Genomic DNA, 23,360 nt, shown 5'->3' with positions numbered 1-23,360 from the left:
AGTAAGTAAAATATGGCGAGGTTCTGGTTGCTAGGTACTGTAGGTCAAGTAAGTGTGGTACTGAAGGCGTACAATATCTTCTTTGTACTCGAAAATTACCGTTGGCAATTGTTCTCAGGAGAGTAGCTAGCTAGCAGTGCCTAGCACAGAATGATGTCATTTCAATATCGAGTTTATGGTTTCTTTTTTAAAATAATATGATGCTCTGAAACTATTGTAGTAACTGAATTGCTGTAATTTTCTGCATATAAACAGAGCTGTGACTAATAATTTATGTTACTACTATTAGTCATCTTAATCGCTTAGTTCCTACCGCACCTACAGTGTTCTTTCAATATAAAGTAGCCAAAGAACAGAAAAAAAACCCAATACTCCAAAAATGACCGAGTTTCCTACTATAAAATTTGGCACCAGTGCACTGAAACACACCACAACAGGATTAGCAGTTTAGAGAATCAACCATATAAGCAGCAAGAAGTGTGCGAATGCTGAGAATTACGCTTAGCCCCAACCAATACACTAGAACTGTCAACAAGATGGCTAGGATGAGTAAATATGGGAGGTAGACTACGGCATTTGCAATGACATAAGATGAGACTCGGTAGCTCCCTGAGGAGATCTCCTTCATGAGTATTTCTCTCTCCTGCAAGAAAATAGGCAGTGCTTCTGTGGTGCAGGACAATAAAATGTTAAGATAAATGCAAATAATCTCACTCTTTCAAATGTCCCTTCTAAATTATGCTTAAGGTCACCAGCATCTGCAGGGTCCTGCAGGCAAAAAGCTCATTTGCCCTGAGAACAAGCTTATAAAATCTGTGACTTAGGATCATTATTTCTTCCACCCCGGAGTTTGCCAATGGGTTTTTCAATCAGATGTATGCTTCTGAATAAACTTCTTGGTCTCTGTCTTGCTGGTATTTTTTTTTTGCTTCTTGTGCTTCTACGTTGCCTGTGAAGTTCATTGAGAGTGATGCAGCCATCTTAGTATGCTGTTCTTATCTGCATTCTGCTGCTGTATTTCAGCAGTTGGTTTTGGCTTTGGTTGGGTATGGCTGTGGGGTTCAGGTGCTAAGTTTGCAGCCTGTTTAGGGTGTTGTGATAAATCAGATGTTGGTGTAGGTTGTTAGTCAAGCTCAAAGATCTGGTCAATGTGAGCAGTCAGTTGTGCCATAGTTCATTTCCGGTGACTGTGCCGTTGGTTTGTTTTGTTGTGCTTTCTTGCTAGGTCTTTCTGCTTGTTTGTTGGTAGGTTTATTTTCTTTGGTTGTTGGTTTTTTTGGTGGATGATTTTCCCACTTGTACATACATTCTCTCTAAAATTAAACTAAATATCTCTTAAAGTAAATGAAATCTCTCTAAAAGTAAAATAAAAGATAATGGAACTTTGATTTTAATTTTTTTCTTAAATACAAAGTCGAAACCTATTAGCTCAAATGGTAGAGCAATATGCCATTACACATGGGTGTAGGTTCAAATCCTACATGGGTTGGTGACTACGTGTAAAAGTCTTATCGTATTCTTCTATTATTTGAAAAAGTAGATCAAAATTTGAGAAAAGTAAATCAATTTGTCTGAGAAGTAAATCCATTAAGATAATTATGAATTCTTATAAGATTGTGATGCTAATTTCTAAATGCAGTATGATGTGAACAGAGACCTATTGGGGATGCAAGGAGCACATCCAGTCACACCTTTAGTCTCAATCCACCACCTTGACGTGGTGCAGCCAATATTTCCAAGAATGACATGACCCCAAACAATCCTTTTGTTAGTGTTTGCTACAAATTGTTAGTATTATGCGTTTCTGTGGCTGTGATTGGATGTGATTGTTTTGTTCGTGTTAACAGAAGGCATTAGCTTGTTTTTCTAGTACAATGGTAGTGTACTAGACTACTAGCCTTTGTATTTTGGTACTAGTACCTGGTGTATGGTTGGACTATGCATTATTGGGTGTTAATGTGCCCCTGCAGCTCTGTGACTGCACTTTAGGCTTGGATGTTTGTTGAAGTTTGATGTTTATTGCTTATTTTTTCCAGCTTGAATCCGGTTTATAATGCTAGATGTTGGACCAGTTTGGTGTGCTGGTCTGGTCTGAGTCTGCAGGCAGTCAGCTGTTGGCTGGTTGGTAGCCTCCTACAGTCGGTCATTTTGGAAGTCTGACTCGTTGAGGCTGCTGGTGATTTGCTCATTTGTAGTAAAGTGAGGGGTGGGTTTGCAGTTAGTTTAAGCAAGTGCAGCAGTGCACCCTGCTTCTTCTGTTGGCTGTTGGTTTTAGTATGCCAGTTAGCGTTTCAAAACTTAAGGGTAAAGTATTCTTTTCTCTTATGTTAAAAGTAGATCAAAACTTTGTAAAAGTAAATTAATTAGGCTCAAAAGTACATTCATTCGTGAAGCTTGATCTGAACTTGTACGAGCCTTTGCCATAAATACGAATGACATCTTTGAGCTTAATTAAGATGGTGTTTTGACCCAACCACCAAACAGATAAAGTAACTAAATTGTGGGAACGTTAACTAAATCTCTCTAAACGTTAACTAAATCTCTCTAAAAGTAAATTAAATAATAATGGAACTTTGAATATTGTAATATTTTTTAAAAAATAATATCAAGTCGAAACCTATTAGCTCAAATGGGAGAGCAATGTGCCATTGCACATGGATGTAGGTTCAATTCCTACATAGGTTGGTGATTTACACGCATAAAAAAAAACTCTGAAGTAAATAATAAACTCAAAAGTAAATTAAAAACCTCATTAGTAAATAAGAAAATCATAAAAGTAAACATGAAAATCTCAAAAGTTAATCTCAAAAAGTAAATTAAAAAAATTGTATTTTTGTCGCTAACAGGCCATGCCCTCCGCATTCAAAGGTTATTATCAAAGGTGTTCGACAATCTAGCTTCACTCTATTCACTTGGTAGCTGCAAATACGACATCCCCTTAAAAGTAAAGGTTTACTATTTAAAAGTAAATGAAACAAGGCGAGTAGTAATTGAAAAATATAAAAGAACCTATGTGGGATTTAAGACCCTGGAGGACAGCAAACCCCAACCCAAAACAACAAGCAGTTACGACCCACAACTGAAATGAGAGCATGCTGATATATGCCAGCAAACCAGACTGCTACAGGAACAAGAGGAGCATAAAAAAAAAAGAAAAAAAATCGAAAGTAAATAATATCACCTCAAAAGTAAATTAAAAAATCTCAAAAGTTAATAAAAAAAAAATTCAAAAGTATTTGTATAGCATAGAAACTCCGAGTATTAGAATATATGGAGGCTAAAGTAAAGGTTTTCAAACTAAAAGTAAATAAAATAATACAAAAAGTAAAGATGAACCTACGTGGGATTCGAACCCACATCTTTTGTGCATTAACACAATGCTCTACCAATTGAGCTAGTAGGATAGTGTTACCTGACCATAGAGTAAGAGTAATTCATTAGTCAACAAAATCCTACATCACCAAAGTGAACTTAGAAAGATTCTCTACTGACTCAGGCAGTAACTCTATAAGAGTAAGTGAAAGATCTAGATATCTTAGTTCGGTCAAATTTCCTATTGAACATGGCAACTCTGTTATATGAGTTCCACCCAAATGCAATACCTCCAAAAACTTCAGAGCAAAAAACACTTCATGAGGTATTTTGCTGATGTTGGAAGCATTGTCACAAAGAAGTAAAAGTGCTTTCAAGTTTTTGAACTCCTTCATATCCTTAAGACGGGTCTCATCAATGTCATCACCCACCAACGACACATGTTGGTCTCCATTAGAAGCTTCGAATCTATGACTGTCTACATTCTCTACCATCCTGTCACATATTGTACTAGTAGTATCACTCCTTAACATATTTACATTTCTTATGTAGTTATCCTTTTTACTTGCAAAGCATGTTCCGATATGTAAAATATAACCAGTAGACAAAAGAATTTGAAAAAAGAGGTTGGCAATACGATTCTTGTGCTCACCCTTTATAAAACCTCTTGCTAACCATAGCTGAATTAGAGTTTCTTTGTCGAATGCCTGATCACGGGGGAATAACCTGCAGAAGAGCCTCATATCTACCTCAGCTTCCAAATGGCGCTTAATCTTGGCATCTGATAAACAAAAATACCGAGTTATGCCAGTGCAGAAGGGTCACCAATAAGAGGTACTTAACTCTAATGTTACTCTCAGAAGGGTCACCAATATGCCATTGCAGCCAGTAACTGCTGATGTTTGTCATCAAGATCACCAAAAATACCGAGTTATTTCCACAAAACCATGGCTTCGTAATCATATATAATTCTTCAGTTGTTAACTAACTTCTTTATCCCTAGTTCATTAATACCTGTTAATCTAGACAATTATTTCACTTGTGTGAAATTTAACTGTTTAATCCAAGAACCAAGTCTTGACCCTTCCTCACCCTCTACCGTTTTGAAGCTGCATAACCACAATAAGTCAATGAATTTAAGACAACTAGTACCAAAGAAAGTCTCTTTTCAAATCATCCAGAAAAACATACTGCAAAATTATATTACGAGAAAGATACAATGTAGAAAAAGTGATTGGAAAAATGGAGAATAATACATAATAATGCAGTTCACGAAACAGATACGATGTAGAACAATAATCAAGAGGATGTAGAAACCGGTTCAGGTGAAAATAGAAGTTCTAGATTATTATGTTTGTGTCTAGGGAAATTATAGTTGTTCTGCATACCTTGAGTTTAGGTTTCCCTTGACAATTTTCTGTCCATACTTGGCCATCTTCCCATCATTGACGATAGCAGCTAAGGCCTAATGGATCACAAACCATCACTTCTCACACTCATCCTAAAATAACACAGTACATAAAAATAACCAAGGAGACTCGTAGTGCACTGATATGTGATTCTGAATAACATAGTTCAACAATACAACTGTGTGCTTGTTCAAGAGAGCAAGGGAATCTGATAGTCCCTTCGATTTTCTCAGTTAGTAAGCACACAAAGTTCTGAATATATTCAAACTCAACCAGATAATTAATGAAGTCAAATTTTTCTCTCTTTCTCACTTAACTTCACCAAACCTAAACAAAGAGTTCCTTTTCTGTGAATAAATCACTGGTAGGAATGAATGAAAAGTAAACAAAACATCAAATAAAGTAATTAAAAAACAGAATCAGAAATTAAACACTAAATAATGCAAGAAAATAATTTAAGAAAAAGAAGATCCAAAACCTAATTCATAAAACTTTGAAGGAAAGATCAACAAAACCAGATGAAAAAAAGAAAAATAAATCGAAAACCTAGAAAGGAATATCAAATACCTGAGAAAATTCAAAGAACAACAACAAAAAGTTGTGTGTTTCAGCAAAATCGAAGAACGACGAAGAAATTATCAATTTTAGGATGGGCATTTGATTATGTCAATTCGGGGACGAAGATTCTCTAGAGCATTTGAAGGAGGAGAGAGAAAACGGAAGGGAGAGAGAGAGAAAAAATGAGAAAATCGGGAAAATAGAGGAGGTCGTTCAAAGCTGCGAAATCACTAATTTACCCTTATTTTTTTGATTTGGTCGGGCGAGATTGTGTCCGTTGATTGAATTGATCTAAGGGATGAGATTAGTTCTCAGTTCTCATCTTAAGGGGTGGTTCTCACCGGATCCAGATTATATATATATATATATATATATATATATATATATAGGGGAGAGATCCGGTGAGAACACCTCCTTATGTGAGAACACCTCCTTATGTGAGAACACTTCTTATGGTGAGAACACTTTTACACTCTCTATGTTCTATATTTGTTCAACACTTTTACACTCTCTATGTTCTATATTTGTTTAACAATGTTCTAAATTTTCAAACTCATGTTCTAAATTTATTCAACCATGTTCTAAACTTATTTAACCATATTCTAAATTGGTTCAGCCATATTCTAAATTTATTCAAGCACGTTTAATTTTATTCAAGCATGTTCTAAATTTGTAAGCTCATGTTCTAAATTTATTTAAGCATGTTCTAAATTTATTCAAGCATGTTCTAAATTTTATTCAAACATGTTCTAAATTTATTCAACGATGTTCTAAATTTTCAAACTTATGTTCTAAATTTATTCAACCATGTTCTAAACTTATTTAACCATGTTCTAAATTGGTTCAGCCATGTTCTAAATTTATTCAAGCATGTTTTAATTTTATTCAACCATGTTCTAAATTTTTAACCTCATGTTCTAGATTAATTCAAGCATGTTCTAAAATTATTCAACCATGTTCTAAACTTGTAAGCTCGTGTTCTAAATTTATTCAAGCATGTTCTAAATTTATTCAAGCATGTTCTAAATTTATTCAACCATGTTCTAAACTTATTTAACCATGTTTTAAATTGGTTCAGCCATGTTCTAAATTTATTCAAGCATGTTTTAATTTTATTCAACCATGTTCTAAATTTTTAACCTCATGTTCTAGATTAATTCAAGCATATTCTAAAATTATTCAACCATGTTCTAAATTTGTAAGCTCATGTTCTAAATTTATTCAAGCATGTTCTAAATTTATTCAAGCATGTTCTAAATTTATTCAACGATGTTCTAAATTTGTTCAACAATGTCCTAAATTTGTTCAACCATGTTTTAAATTTGTAAGCTCATGTTCTAAATTTATTCAAGCATGTTCTAAATTTATTCAAGCATGTTCTAAATTTATTCAATCATGTTCTAAATTTATTCAACGATGTTCTAAGTTTGTTCAACCATGTTCTAAATTTGTAAGCTAGTGTTCTAAAATTATTCAATCATGTTCTAAATTTTTAAGCTCATGTTCTAAATTTATTCAAGCATGTTCTAAATTTATTCAAGCATGTTCTAAACTTATTCAACCATGTTCTAAATTTGTTCAACCATGTTCTAAATTTAATCAAGCATGTTCTAAGTTTATTCAAACATGTTCTAAATTTATATTTCGAAGCCACCAAATTGAACTCGATTTTATTTTTTGGAATTGAGAAATCAATTGAAATCGATTTTAATTGTTGAATTCAGATTTCGAAAATCGATTGAGAATGTCGATTAAAATTCGATTTTGAAACCTCCTAACAATCAATTGACTGATATTAGAATCAAAGAAATCAATTTAGAACATGAAACTGGATAAATTTCGGATTAATTTAGAACATGAATTCAGATAAATTGACTGATATTAGAATCAAAGAAAGCAATTGATTTAGAATCTCAGAAAAACGAAATCGATTGATTTAAAATCGAAATCGAAATCGAAGAATCGAAGAATCAAAGTGTAATATCCCATATTTCACTAAGGAAAATACTATATACAACCTTAGATTTATATCCTTAGTCATATAATAATATAGATTTATAATATATAATAGTATAATTTATAAACTTAGCTTTTACTTTGTGGAATATTTTTATAACACTAACTATCTAAGTAGTACTTTTATAACACTAACTAGCTAGAAAGTAAACTCTAAACAACTTTGCACTGATGAGTCTTAGCCTATTATACGTTGGTTCTAGCTATAGCCTTAGCCCTAACTTATACTTTTGTTAATATCCACGTATAGTTCTACCAATCAATAAATAAATAAATCATATAGTAAACAATATCATCATCCTCGTCAATTGTAGCGTCCTACCCGTATCGAGCAAAAATCTAGGAGGAATATACCTCTAAGCACAATATCCTAACTAATTTACCATGATTGTAGGATTTCGTAGTCAACCCGTATAATCTCAACCGTGAAATCTCATCCTTATCTCATTAGAATCTTTAACTACTCAAATTGATAACCCTAGGGTACTCCCCTTCCTATAAATACAAAGCATATATCTCATAACTCAAGTTTTGGGAAAATCCTCAAACACTCGTGTGAACACCAGAGAAAATAGAGTTAATTGCCGAAGTTGGGTTCCAGCTACGTTCGGCACAACCGAATCACCATCAAACTATACCGGAAGCCACCGCGAAAAACACCAGCTCATAGCCCTCACGTCCCTCTACAACTACAATCTTCGACCTCTAAAAACCGATCATAAACAAAGGTAACATATCATCTCAAAGATAGCCTTATGCCTTCGTAACTACTCGATTTCTTACTTCTTTATTACTTGAGTTTTTGGAAAGTAAACCATTTTCTTTAGCTTCCCTTCAAGGGTCACGTGAGTTTGAAGATTCAACTTGGACTCTTCTTATCTTATTCAACCAAATAGTTTTAAATAAATTAATTTTATTGGTTTTTAGACTTAATGATAGTATAATTTATTAACCACACTATTCTAATATACTAATACTACAAGATTGGAATTGAAGAGGATCTTTATTTACTCGGTTAGTCTAACTATTATTGTAGGAAATCAATATAACCGATCACATATATGTAGTATATATGAATTTTGTTATATATAGGTATAGCCTATACCCGGATCGTGCATATATTAATACCAATTATTTTACACTTGTATGTAGAGTACGTAGAGCGTGAAGAGACTTACTAGTGTTTGTTTTGTGCAGTGATTCGTAAGACTAAGCTTACTAAGGTAAGTTACTATGTTCACCTTCTTACTAAATCCTGTAAAAATAAGTTGACATGGCAACGTGTTTTCTATACATGTATGGTAATTGTTGGATAATTTATGTTCATGTATCCATGAAGACAGTAGGTGATTTGGATTAAGAGTTAGTCTTTATAGCTGGTTAATATTCTACGCTTTTGTCTATTGTTCGAGTAACGGTGAAACGGAACTCATGTTTATTACCGTGGATGCATGTGATAATGTGGAACTTTGGTTTCCTTGAGCTAGCGTAGGAATAATGTTAATAATGTTAAATAGTGTTAAATATATGTATTTGACTACTTGGTTTCTTTGAGTTCGTGTTAGCGTATGAACTCATATTATTTAACTACTTGTTTAAATAATGTTAAATATAAGAATAACGTTCTACTTGTTTAAATATAAGTATAATTAAGCTTGTTAATGAACAATATATATAATGATTTTGGTTGTGATAAAACACTAATCTCTTGATGCAAAACATACTTGTTGGTAAGACATCTTAGGCAGGATCCCCTAAGATGAGGAACACTTTGGTGGTACGACACAACGTGTCTTAATATTTTAGTCGGAGCTAACTAGCACGACTTAGGCTTATTCTACTCCTTTGAGTTAAAAATACTCACTGGGGGGTGTGCACACTTAAGGACTAAGACCTATTTTGGTGGTTACACCCATTAGGGTGGTAGTCTTGAACTACATTTATGGTGGAATTATCTTGTTCTCTTACCTCAAAGTAATTAATTAACTGTTAATTATGGACTGAGTGCGTGTGCTCGTTACGTGCTATCTGTGCATGAAACGTTTTTAAGATAAAATGTTTTCCAAAGTAAGAAAAAGGTTTTCGAAAATGTTTTACAGGGTGAAGTAGTACTTACTCAATTTCCACTGATTTGTGGTTTCCCTTCTGTATATGCTTTTCCAATTTACAGGTATGCGTGGCACGTCATGAGCGACCGTTTCACAACAACTAGTAGCAAGTTATTAGGAACGTAGATCACCTAAAGGCAATCAGTTGGGTTTTATTTAATTCAGTTGTGACGATATTTTGGGTAGTTGGTTTAAGTTATTTAATTATGACAATGTTTACTTATTTATAAAGGTTGGATTATTGATGGATAACATAGCCTTACATTTGGGTTGTAGCCTAAATGTGGCGGTAATACCCTTAATTTATTATTTTATGCTTCCGCTATAAGTCTTAAACAGGTATGGAAATTGGGGGTGTTACAAAATGGTATCAGAGCCTAATCGCTCTTCGGGATTGACGCAGAGATCTTCATATCTCAGCGTTGGAGTTGTGTAGGATTAAAATAGGTAATTAACTGTTAAGTTAAAAGTATAGGACAAGCCTTTTAATTGAAGAGAGTATCTCTTTCTATGTGTTAGTTATGTGATCTATGCGATGTGATTATGTGATCCCCAAACTCCTTTTTAAGTTGGAAAGTATATCCCCATTACTTTAAATATAGTAAAATTTGGTATAATTTTTATTTTAAGCTTTTGCAACTAAAGTCGTTTTTTGTTTTTCAAATTTTAAGTTTCGGGACGAAACTTCTTTTAAGGATGCTAGATTGTAATAACCTATATTTTTTCTAATTTTAAGTTTCGGGACGAAACTTCTTTTAAGGATGGTAGATTGTAATATCCCATATTTCACTAAGGAAAATACTATATACAACCTTAGATTTATATCCTTAGTCATATAATAATATAGATTTATAATATATAATAGTATAATTTATAAACTTAGCTTTTACTTTGTGGAATATTTTTATAACACTAACTATCTAAGTAGTACTTTTATAACACTAACTAGCTAGAAAGTAAACTCTAAACAACTTTGCACTGATGAGTCTTAGCCTATTATACGTTGGTTCTAGCTATAGCCTTAGCCCTAACTTATACTTTTGTTAATATCCACGTATAGTTCTACCAATCAATAAATAAATAAATCATATAGTAAACAATATCATCATCCTCGTCAATTGTAGCGTCCTACCCGTATCGAGCAAAAATCTAGGAGGAATATACCTCTAAGCACAATATCCTAACTAATTTACCATGATTGTAGGATTTCGTAGTCAACCCGTATAATCTCAACCGTGAAATCTCATCCTTATCTCATTAGAATCTTTAACTACTCAAATTGATAACCCTAGGGTACTCCCCTTCCTATAAATACAAAGCATATATCTCATAACTCAAGTTTTGGGAAAATCCTCAAACACTCGTGTGAACACCAGAGAAAATAGAGTTAATTGCCGAAGTTGGGTTCCAGCTACGTTCGGCACAACCGAATCACCATCAAACTATACCGGAAACCACCGCGAAAAACACCAGCTCATAGCCCTCACGTCCCTCTACAACTACAATCTTCGACCTCTAAAAACCGATCATAAACAAAGGTAACATATCATCTCAAAGATAGCCTTATGCCTTCGTAACTACTCGATTTCTTACTTCTTTATTACTTGAGTTTTTGGAAAGTAAACCATTTTCTTTAGCTTCCCTTCAAGGGTCACGTGAGTTTGAAGATTCAACTTGGACTCTTCTTATCTTATTCAACCAAATAGTTTTAAATAAATTAATTTTATTGGTTTTTAGACTTAATGATAGTATAATTTATTAACCACACTATTCTAATATACTAATACTACAAGATTGGAATTGAAGAGGATCTTTATTTACTCGGTTAGTCTAACTATTATTGTAGGAAATCAATATAACCGATCACATATATGTAGTATATATGAATTTTGTTATATATAGGTATAGCCTATACCCGGATCGTGCATATATTAATACCAATTATTTTACACTTGTATGTAGAGTACGTAGAGCGTGAAGAGACTTACTAGTGTTTGTTTTGTGCAGTGATTCGTAAGACTAAGCTTACTAAGGTAAGTTACTATGTTCACCTTCTTACTAAATCCTGTAAAAATAAGTTGACATGGCAACGTGTTTTCTATACATGTATGGTAATTGTTGGATAATTTATGTTCATGTATCCATGAAGACAGTAGGTGATTTGGATTAAGAGTTAGTCTTTATAGCTGGTTAATATTCTACGCTTTTGTCTATTGTTCGAGTAACGGTGAAACGGAACTCATGTTTATTACCGTGGATGCATGTGATAATGTGGAACTTTGGTTTCCTTGAGCTAGCGTAGGAATAATGTTAATAATGTTAAATAGTGTTAAATATATGTATTTGACTACTTGGTTTCTTTGAGTTCGTGTTAGCGTATGAACTCATATTATTTAACTACTTGTTTAAATAATGTTAAATATAAGAATAACGTTCTACTTGTTTAAATATAAGTATAATTAAGCTTGTTAATGAACAATATATATAATGATTTTGGTTGTGATAAAACACTAATCTCTTGATGCAAAACATACTTGTTGGTAAGACATCTTAGGCAGGATCCCCTAAGATGAGGAACACTTTGGTGGTACGACACAACGTGTCTTAATATTTTAGTCGGAGCTAACTAGCACGACTTAGGCTTATTCTACTCCTTTGAGTTAAAAATACTCACTGGGGGGTGTGCACACTTAAGGACTAAGACCTATTTTGGTGGTTACACCCATTAGGGTGGTAGTCTTGAACTACATTTATGGTGGAATTATCTTGTTCTCTTACCTCAAAGTAATTAATTAACTGTTAATTATGGACTGAGTGCGTGTGCTCGTTACGTGCTATCTGTGCATGAAACGTTTTTAAGATAAAATGTTTTCCAAAGTAAGAAAAAGGTTTTCGAAAATGTTTTACAGGGTGAAGTAGTACTTACTCAATTTCCACTGATTTGTGGTTTCCCTTCTGTATATGCTTTTCCAATTTACAGGTATGCGTGGCACGTCATGAGCGACCGTTTCACAACAACTAGTAGCAAGTTATTAGGAACGTAGATCACCTAAAGGCAATCAGTTGGGTTTTATTTAATTCAGTTGTGACGATATTTTGGGTAGTTGGTTTAAGTTATTTAATTATGACAATGTTTACTTATTTATAAAGGTTGGATTATTGATGGATAACATAGCCTTACATTTGGGTTGTAGCCTAAATGTGGCGGTAATACCCTTAATTTATTATTTTATGCTTCCGCTATAAGTCTTAAACAGGTATGGAAATTGGGGGTGTTACAAAATGGTATCAGAGCCTAATCGCTCTTCGGGATTGACGCAGAGATCTTCATATCTCAGCGTTGGAGTTGTGTAGGATTAAAATAGGTAATTAACTGTTAAGTTAAAAGTATAGGACAAGCCTTTTAATTGAAGAGAGTATCTCTTTCTATGTGTTAGTTATGTGATCTATGCGATGTGATTATGTGATCCCCAAACTCCTTTTTAAGTTGGAAAGTATATCCCCATTACTTTAAATATAGTAAAATTTGGTATAATTTTTATTTTAAGCTTTTGCAACTAAAGTCGTTTTTTGTTTTTCAAATTTTAAGTTTCGGGACGAAACTTCTTTTAAGGATGCTAGATTGTAATAACCTATATTTTTTCTAATTTTAAGTTTCGGGACGAAACTTCTTTTAAGGATGGTAGATTGTAATATCCCATATTTCACTAAGGAAAATACTATATACAACCTTAGATTTATATCCTTAGTCATATAATAATATAGATTTATAATATATAATAGTATAATTTATAAACTTAGCTTTTACTTTGTGGAATATTTTTATAACACTAACTATCTAAGTAGTACTTTTATAACACTAACTAGCTAGAAAGTAAACTCTAAACAACTTTGCACTGATGAGTCTTAGCCTATTATACGTTGGTTCTAGCTATAGCCTTAGCCCTAACTTATACTTTTGTTAATATCCACGTATAGTTCTACCAATCAATAAATAAATAAATCATATAGTAAACAATATCATCATCCTCGTCAATTGTAGCGTCCTACCCGTATCGAGCAAAAATCTAGGAGGAATATACCTCTAAGCACAATATCCTAACTAATTTACCATGATTGTAGGATTTCGTAGTCAACCCGTATAATCTCAACCGTGAAATCTCATCCTTATCTCATTAGAATCTTTAACTACTCAAATTGATAACCCTAGGGTACTCCCCTTCCTATAAATACAAAGCATATATCTCATAACTCAAGTTTTGGGAAAATCCTCAAACACTCGTGTGAACACCAGAGAAAATAGAGTTAATTGCCGAAGTTGGGTTCCAGCTACGTTCGGCACAACCGAATCACCATCAAACTATACCGGAAACCACCGCGAAAAACACCAGCTCATAGCCCTCACGTCCCTCTACAACTACAATCTTCGACCTCTAAAAACCGATCATAAACAAAGGTAACATATCATCTCAAAGATAGCCTTATGCCTTCGTAACTACTCGATTTCTTACTTCTTTATTACTTGAGTTTTTGGAAAGTAAACCATTTTCTTTAGCTTCCCTTCAAGGGTCACGTGAGTTTGAAGATTCAACTTGGACTCTTCTTATCTTATTCAACCAAATAGTTTTAAATAAATTAATTTTATTGGTTTTTAGACTTAATGATAGTATAATTTATTAACCACACTATTCTAATATACTAATACTACAAGATTGGAATTGAAGAGGATCTTTATTTACTCGGTTAGTCTAACTATTATTGTAGGAAATCAATATAACCGATCACATATATGTAGTATATATGAATTTTGTTATATATAGGTATAGCCTATACCCGGATCGTGCATATATTAATACCAATTATTTTACACTTGTATGTAGAGTACGTAGAGCGTGAAGAGACTTACTAGTGTTTGTTTTGTGCAGTGATTCGTAAGACTAAGCTTACTAAGGTAAGTTACTATGTTCACCTTCTTACTAAATCCTGTAAAAATAAGTTGACATGGCAACGTGTTTTCTATACATGTATGGTAATTGTTGGATAATTTATGTTCATGTATCCATGAAGACAGTAGGTGATTTGGATTAAGAGTTAGTCTTTATAGCTGGTTAATATTCTACGCTTTTGTCTATTGTTCGAGTAACGGTGAAACGGAACTCATGTTTATTACCGTGGATGCATGTGATAATGTGGAACTTTGGTTTCCTTGAGCTAGCGTAGGAATAATGTTAATAATGTTAAATAGTGTTAAATATATGTATTTGACTACTTGGTTTCTTTGAGTTCGTGTTAGCGTATGAACTCATATTATTTAACTACTTGTTTAAATAATGTTAAATATAAGAATAACGTTCTACTTGTTTAAATATAAGTATAATTAAGCTTGTTAATGAACAATATATATAATGATTTTGGTTGTGATAAAACACTAATCTCTTGATGCAAAACATACTTGTTGGTAAGACATCTTAGGCAGGATCCCCTAAGATGAGGAACACTTTGGTGGTACGACACAACGTGTCTTAATATTTTAGTCGGAGCTAACTAGCACGACTTAGGCTTATTCTACTCCTTTGAGTTAAAAATACTCACTGGGGGGTGTGCACACTTAAGGACTAAGACCTATTTTGGTGGTTACACCCATTAGGGTGGTAGTCTTGAACTACATTTATGGTGGAATTATCTTGTTCTCTTACCTCAAAGTAATTAATTAACTGTTAATTATGGACTGAGTGCGTGTGCTCGTTACGTGCTATCTGTGCATGAAACGTTTTTAAGATAAAATGTTTTCCAAAGTAAGAAAAAGGTTTTCGAAAATGTTTTACAGGGTGAAGTAGTACTTACTCAATTTCCACTGATTTGTGGTTTCCCTTCTGTATATGCTTTTCCAATTTACAGGTATGCGTGGCACGTCATGAGCGACCGTTTCACAACAACTAGTAGCAAGTTATTAGGAACGTAGATCACCTAAAGGCAATCAGTTGGGTTTTATTTAATTCAGTTGTGACGATATTTTGGGTAGTTGGTTTAAGTTATTTAATTATGACAATGTTTACTTATTTATAAAGGTTGGATTATTGATGGATAACATAGCCTTACATTTGGGTTGTAGCCTAAATGTGGCGGTAATACCCTTAATTTATTATTTTATGCTTCCGCTATAAGTCTTAAACAGGTATGGAAATTGGGGGTGTTACACAAAGAAACCTAAATCGAAGAATCAAAGAAACCTGAGAGTTCGAACTCCGATTCGCGAACCACAACCACCGCGACCGGTGACGAATTTCTGCGAGCAGCGGCGAGCGGCGTGAGGAAAGTAGAAGCGGCAGCGAGAGGAGAGAAGAAGCGGCAGCGTAGAGGAGAGAAGAAGCGGCGGCGTAGAGGAGAGAAGAAGCGGCGGCGATAGGAGAAAGAAACAGCGGCCAGAGGAGAAAGAAACGGCGGCGAGAGGAGAGAAGAAGCGGCGGCGAGAGGAGAGCACAATCGGCAGCGAGAGGTAAGTAGCGGCAGTGGCTAGCGGCGGCGGAAATTGGTGGTGGTGTTCGAATAGGAGAGAGAGGGAGTGAAGAGAGAGGGGAGTTGAAGAGAGAGAACGTGAAAATCAGAAATATTGAAAAGAAAAACGTGAAAAAACAATTATATTGGTTTATTTGTTTATAAAAATCACGAAAATGCCATTATAGAAAGTGTTCTCACCGTAAGGAAGTGTTCTTACCGTAGGAAAGTGTTCTCACGAGAGCCTTCCTCTATATATATATATATATATATATATATATATATATATATATATATATATATATATATATATATATATATATATATATATATATATATATATATATATATATGTAAGGAACACCAGCATAAAAGGTCAAATAACATCAGTCTGTACAAGGAACCTCTAACATAAAACTGTGATAAAACAAGAAAAATAACATCGAATATAATGTATAAGTAACACCAACATAGAAAGTCAAGTAACACCCGTCTATATAAGAAACTTCTAACATGAAATTGAAAAATTGTAGTAAAACAAGAAAAAGTACGGCAAATACAACGTATAAGTAACACAAACATAGAAAGTCAAGTAACATCAGTCAATAACCTTCTCCATAGTAGTTTCGCACGAGGGAATTGCACGCGCGCGTCACTCAATCAAGTTGATAGTGTGGCTGGTCACACAAGAGACGCGTTGTACTTCTTATTGTAGATGGTCGACTGGCCTTGAATGGAGATATTCAAAACTTTGAATTATATCTTGTCTACAATATTTCCCTTTAAAACTCTGTTCCATTCTTAAAAATAAAGAACATATTAGATCGAAAATAATCAGACTAGTAAAAGCAAAAAGTACTCACATAAAATATTCATACCAGACTAGACAAAACCAGGAGAATCTAACCATATCATACTAGAAACAAGAAAAATCGTACTCCGTACCATATAGGTGAAAAGAATTAAAGAACAGAGCCTAAATGTGATATCTCTTTTTCCGTTGCAGTACGTTTAATGAAAATGGCTTAAAATATTTGTTTATTAGATTAGATCTCGTGCATGCCCAAATGTTCTAAAATTATTGTTTGGTCATTTTTTTAATAAAATAATTAACTAAAATATTTTCCCTCCTAAACCTAATGCATAGTTAATAAAATTTGAACACACTCATTTAATCATCTAATAGCAATTTTCGTCTTTTTTTTTTTGCTAAGCAAGAGAGAATATATTAATTAAGCAAAACATTACAACTTAGGCTAAACCAAGTGATACAAACCAACTAGGTTGGACTCTATCAACAAGGAATTAGCAACTCACAGCTATACAAGGCACACAAACAAAAAGAACAAGGCACAAAGCCCATTACAAGGTTATAAACCAATCATAATTTCTCTTGCTCATAGTTTTTGGCAAAACTACTTGAATTCTGCCCTTAACCAATTGCTTCAAGCTGCTCACAGTGTGACTAATAGTGGGGATTTGATTATCCCAGAAGCTTGCATTCCTGCTCTTCCAAATCAAGTACACAGCAGTACCAATAGCAGCAAAAATAACTTGTTTTCTGAACTTAGAAACTCTTCTATGACCAATCTTTCTTACCAACTGATGCAAGGTACCAGCCATAGGAACACCCAACCACTGCTGCATTGCCTGCATAATCTGATAGCTGAACTGACACTGAAAGAAAAGATGGTTGTGATCTTCATCCTGCAACCCACAAATCAAGCATGGAGCAGATTGACTAATCCCAATTCTAGCTAATTTAGCTGTAGTCTGTAGCCTACATTGAGCAGCTAACCAACAGATGAATTTGTGCTTAGGGGTGAGCAATCTATTCCAAGCTAATCTATCCCAATGCACCCTAGGTTTCAAATCCAACATTTTCTCATAAACTTGCTTCACTGAATAATGAGCCATGCCCTCCAGGTCAGACAGAGTAAAAAACTGCTTAAGCTTCTCCTTAGTAACACAAATTTGTCTCCAATACCAACTAGCAGAAGAGCTAGGTTGGTAATCCCACCATTCCCCATCTTTGAGGTAAACTGAAGTAATCCACCTGATCCAGATATTATCCTGCTTCTTAACAAGAGCCCAAACATATTTACCAATGAAAGCCATATTCCACAGAACCACATCCCTAAAACCCAAACCACCATGCTGCTTGTCACAACAAACCTTATCCCAAGCTATATTACTTGGTTTCTGGCTGAATGCTTGTCCACTCCACAGGAAGGCTCTACATATCCTCACAATGTCCTGCAGCACAGATTTGGGAAGGACATATATCTGAGCCCAATACATATGCAGGCTAAGCAAAACAGAATTGATTAGTTGCATTCTGGCAGTGTAAGATAGATTCCTTGAGCTCCAGATCTTAATCCTAGTGATCATTTTATCCACTAGATGTCCACATTGAGCCACAATAATCTTTTTAGAACAAATGGGAACACCCAGATACTTGAAAGGCAAAGAACTTCTGGAGAAACCAGAAACATCAACTACTCTTTGAACTTCACTCTCTGGCATACCATGACAATACACAGAAGACTTCTGCTGATTAGCCTTTAAACCAGCTGAGTTTGAAAAAAGCTTGAAAGCTTGTAACAAGAGGAGAATAGATTGATAATCACCCTTACTGCACAGGATCAAGTCATCAGCAAAACAAAGATGAGTGAGCTTGATATCTTTACATCTTGGATGAAACTGGAAATGAGAAGATTCACACATTCTGCTCAATATCCTAGACAGATATTCCATACATATGACAAACAACAATGGAGATATAGGATCCCCCTGCCTCAACCCTCTTTTGGATTTAAAAAATCCATGCATACTTCCATTCAACATCAAAGAGAACATGGGAGTAGTAACATACTGCATTACCATTTTCACAAAAGAGCATGGGAACTCCAGATAAGTGAGCATTTCATACAAAAACTGCCAATCAACTGTGTCATAAGCCTTCTGAAGATCAATATATCTTCATGAGACAGCTAGGTTTGACTGCCTTCCTGTCATAATGCTTGACTAAGTCTTGAAAAACCATAATGTTGTGGACAATAAACCTACCATGAACAAAACCACCTTGGTTTTCCAAGATCAGATCAGGTAATACTTGTCTTAATCTCCCACAAATGACCTTTGTTATGCACTTATAAATGGTGTTACAACATGAAATTGGTCTGAATTCACTCACATCTTTTGGACATTTAGTCTTGGGGATGAGAGTGATGACAATATGATTCACCTCCTTCAAGAGCTTCCCATTCTGTAACATATCCAGAATAACTGCTATAACCTCATCTTCGTCTTACTATGTAAACATGTTTTTGTATGCTTAATATGCTAATTTTACAAAAATATTCGTTATACTTAATATGATGCTAGTTGACCAAATATTTAGTAAATATATTTTATATTATGGATATAACGATTTGATTAAAAAATTATCAAAATTTAATTTAGCAAATTATTATTATGTGTTCTCTATCAATATCTACACACCGCAAGTACATTAAAAAAACCGTAAGTGAATGACTAATTAATGTGTACTTCCGTTACCCAAAACAAAATGATCGAAGTGGTTATATTTATTGTACTTATATGCAGTTATGCACCTAATCATAACAAATTAACAATGAATAATTGTCCATGTTTATCAAAGAAGATGAAAGTAAAATATCAAAATTGTCCTTGATCCTAGTTATTATACTCAATCCCTATTCTCTCTCTTTTTTCTCTTCCTCCTTCAAAATCCTAATTTTTTAAGGGCTACCACCAATCATTAGGTTAATGATAAACCCCTCTTTTCTTGATTTTTCTAAATTTGATTTCATGTTCGGAATAAAAACTTTATTATCTCCCTATTGGATAGTTTTTTACCCATTTATTGGGTTATCTCTACCCATTTATTGGATTTTATCTCTCTCCTTGTCAGAGTCGGGGGGTTATGGTTTTAATTTCGCAGGAAAAGTTGATTTATTGATGAAGATTTGTGCGGTATTACAGCAGATGTCAGTTCTTTGTCTACAATCAATTATCGAATTTAATTCAATCCCAAAAATTTCAAAGACCCCCTCGTTGAAGGTTGTATCAAACAGCGATGTGAAAAAGAGTATTCATCATTGTCAGATTCTCATACACAACGATCGTGGTTTTGCCTGATTAGAATTTTGTTTAATCCTAATTGTTTTGTATTTGTTAGTTTTGATTTCTATTGTAGATGTTGTATGACTATTTTATTAATTAGCTAATTTTACCTCTAAAAAAAATTAGAGAAGATGATGCATTTACAACTTACCAGAGTGAAGAGTTGAAGACCCATACATATTATATACATGAGAGGTTAATTTTGCAAGGTAATAATTTTAATTGTTACTTGTCCATTATATTCCTTATAATTGTTACAAACCTCCCACCAAATATAATGAATACTCCATAGATATTTAATTAATTTATGTGCATAACCTTTAAAGTCGCTTACTACATTAGAGGTTAATTTTGCAATGTAGTAATTTTAGGATCATAAAAAGTTAAGCAAACACTAAAAATTAAAATAGTAAAAACCAAATAAAGTTTAAGGCAAATGATAAAATGAATTTCCTACCTCTCTTTTTTGGCATGAAAATTATTTATATATATATATGCTAATGATGTCTCCGTTTATAAAAACACAAACATCATAAATAAGCTTATTGCTTAAGCATTCTCTGTTAATTTATTATAAAGTAGGTGTTACACCTCTTCTTATATCACATATATTATTTTTTATATATATCTCGTACATTAGATCATATTAGTATATTACCCATTTATATTTCTGCTGTCTCCGACATACTATAATTCTTTATAGACAAAATGTATAAGATATCCTCCATTTTTGCTACTCATTTCGTACACACAATCTTAATCCTTTTATTATTATGTTCCATTTACCAAGTTGTTGTCGTAGTAGCCACCCCATCACCACCTCCATCATCACCTCAACCACCGTCGGCATCATCATCATCCCTCAACGGATCAAAAGTCCAAGAAGCCAAAAAAGTGATACAACAATTTTTCAAAGGGATTACTAGTGACAATTGTGGGTTTTCACATCTTACAATTACCGATACTACTGACTTGTGTAAAAATCCAAAGTTTGGGTGTTCACTTTCTAAAGATTCCTTAAATAAGACAGAATGTCTGTACGCCATTCAATTCAATGAATGTGGTATTATAGGGAAGAACATTACTATTGATGGCTTCATCGACAAGCTTCCTGACGTGTCGATTTTCCATGCAAATTCCAACGGGTTTGAGGGAAACATACCAGTGTTAAGCCATCTTCCATACCTCTCTGAGTTGGATCTTAGTAACAACAATTATAGTGGGAACTTCCCTATGAATGTCCTTGGTGCTACCAACTTAACCTTCTTGGATCTCCGATTTAACTCCTTCACGGGCCCAGTTCCTCCTGGGCTTTTTAATTTGGAATTGTTGGCCCTTTTTATTAACAATAATAATTTTGATCAGGACCTTCCATCTAACATGGGTTCCACACTAGCGTCTTTCATCAACTTAGCTAACAACAAGTTAACAGGCCCAATTCCGAAGTCCATTGGGCTAGCCTCGAATACTCTCCTCGAGATCCTCTTCTTGAACAACACTTTCTCGGGTTGCCTTCCTTCCGAGATTGGGCTTCTTAACAAGGCCCGTGTTTTCGACGTTTCGGTGAACTCCTTAACGGGACCCATACCCGAGTCCTTCAGCTGTTTAGAGAGTATAGAGTACTTAGTCCTGGAAAAGAATGAATTTTATGGTTCTGTACCCGAGGAGGTGTGTAAGTTGCGTAATTTGACGAAGTTGACTTTGTCTGATAACTATTTCACCCAAGTTGGGCCGGAATGCAGGAAGCTAATCCAAAAAGGAGTGTTGGATATGAAACACAATTGTGTAATGGGCCTTCCGGATCAGAGAGACCCAAAAATATGTGCCGGGTTTCTTAATAAGCCCAAACCTGCCCAGGGTTGCGGTGAAATAAACCACTCTGTGACTTGCAAGAAAGCAGCAACAAGTGTATATCTGAATTCTGAAACAGAGGGGGGACCACAACCTCATCCAACACTTACTTATAAAGCTCTAAGTCTTTGATTAATTAATGAGTTTGCTATTGTTGTAGATTTTGAGTTCGATATGTTGTGTAATGATTTTTGTTAAATATAATGTTCGGCTTACCCTAATACGAGTGCATGTGACTATTATATTAATAGTTAATGTTCCGGTGTTGTAAAGATGGAAACAATGGGCTTCTAATGAAGGCCCTTTCGTGTGTGTTGAAGATCTTGCTTGATTGAATGAGTTGAGTCCGAATTCACCTGCACAAGAGCAAAGTCACCAGCCTCGGGGGTGTTTCCGAGGAAAGCCCCTCCGATGTTAGGTTATGATACATATGATATTACATAAATCATGCGGAAACAACCATTAACCCAGGATTACATATTATTTACACATAATCATATAGCATAATTTAGATGCATACTCTTTGTTGCGTGCCCTCCCTAGCTGCGCCCGAACCGAGCAAGAACAAGTCTTTAGGACTCCAAGTGTCGTCCCTCCGTAGATAGTCCACAGCACGTCCGGATCCGCCTTAAGATTGACCAACTAGAATCACCCTTAAGGTACTAGAATTTTCGGCACTTTTGAGCAAGATGTGTGGCTGAATTTTTCTCTCAAAAACTCACTTTGAATACTTTGAAACTCATTATAAATTGTGAGCCCTAGCCTCATATTTATAGGGATATGGAAAGGGAATCGAAATCCTATTCAGATACAAATTAATTAAACCTAGAATCCTACAAGAACTCTAATTTAATTAATTTATCAAATAGAATTAGGAATTTAATCATTAACCGAACTCTGCATGTTTTAGGAAACGTGCACGAACACAAACACTTGCACACACACGCACGGCAGCCACGATGGGTCCCCATGCGTGCGCGCGAGCAGCAGCCCACGCAGCGCCCGCGCGCGCTGCGCGCTGCGCGTGCTGTGCGCGCTGCGCAGCCTGCTGGGCCTGGCCTTGCGCTGGGCCTGGCGTGGCTGTTTGTGCGGCGCGCTTGGCTTGCTGGGCGATGGCCTGGCTTCGTGCTGGGCCTCGTCCGGCAGGCCTCGTCCGATGCTTATTCGTACGATGCGCTTCCGATTAAATTTTTCGATTCCGGAATTCATTTCCGATACGAACAATATTTAATATTTCCGATTCCGGAATTAATTTCCGTTTCGAACAAATATTTAATATTTCCGTTTCCGGAATTATTTTCCGATTCCGGCAATATTTTCGATTCTGACAATATTTCCGTTTCCGGCAATATTTCCGATTCTGGCAATATTTCCATTTCCGATAATATTTTCCGATACGTACCATGTTTCCGTTTCCGGCAACATCTACGACTTGGACAATATTTATATTTCCGATACGATC

At 34.7% G+C, this 23,360-nt stretch overlaps 1 protein-coding gene and 1 long non-coding RNA gene across 2 annotated transcripts; one reads left to right on the top strand and one right to left on the bottom strand.

The window, feature by feature from the left end:
- Positions 1-305: 305 nt before the first annotated feature.
- On the bottom strand, positions 306-5,424 carry LOC110778575 (uncharacterized). The gene is made up of 3 exons (XR_008919054.1): positions 5,289-5,424; positions 4,701-4,777; positions 306-4,093 (listed from the first exon to the last, which is right to left on the bottom strand). It is a non-coding gene; the product is annotated as an uncharacterized lncRNA (long non-coding RNA).
- A 15,135-nt stretch (positions 5,425-20,559) lies between these two features.
- Positions 20,560-22,210, top strand: LOC110778573 (uncharacterized protein At4g06744-like). Its single transcript, XM_021983122.2, has one exon. It carries the CDS (start codon positions 20,756-20,758, stop codon positions 22,028-22,030), a length of 1,275 nt encoding a protein of 424 aa, XP_021838814.1. The 5' UTR covers positions 20,560-20,755; the 3' UTR covers positions 22,031-22,210.
- Positions 22,211-23,360: the final 1,150 nt, after the last annotated feature.

This window comes from Spinacia oleracea, chromosome 4 (assembly GCF_020520425.1).
Source record: "Spinacia oleracea cultivar Varoflay chromosome 4, BTI_SOV_V1, whole genome shotgun sequence".
Taxonomy (NCBI): domain Eukaryota; kingdom Viridiplantae; phylum Streptophyta; class Magnoliopsida; order Caryophyllales; family Amaranthaceae; genus Spinacia; species Spinacia oleracea.
The sequence above is the reverse complement of the archived record's forward strand: the minus strand, read 5'-3'. Positions and strand labels throughout refer to the sequence as shown.

What these genes read in the sequence shown, in the direction of transcription:
- LOC110778573 (XM_021983122.2), top strand. Translation starts at nt 20,756, where the DNA reads ATGTATAAGATATCCTCCATTTTTGCTACTCATTTCGTACACACAATC.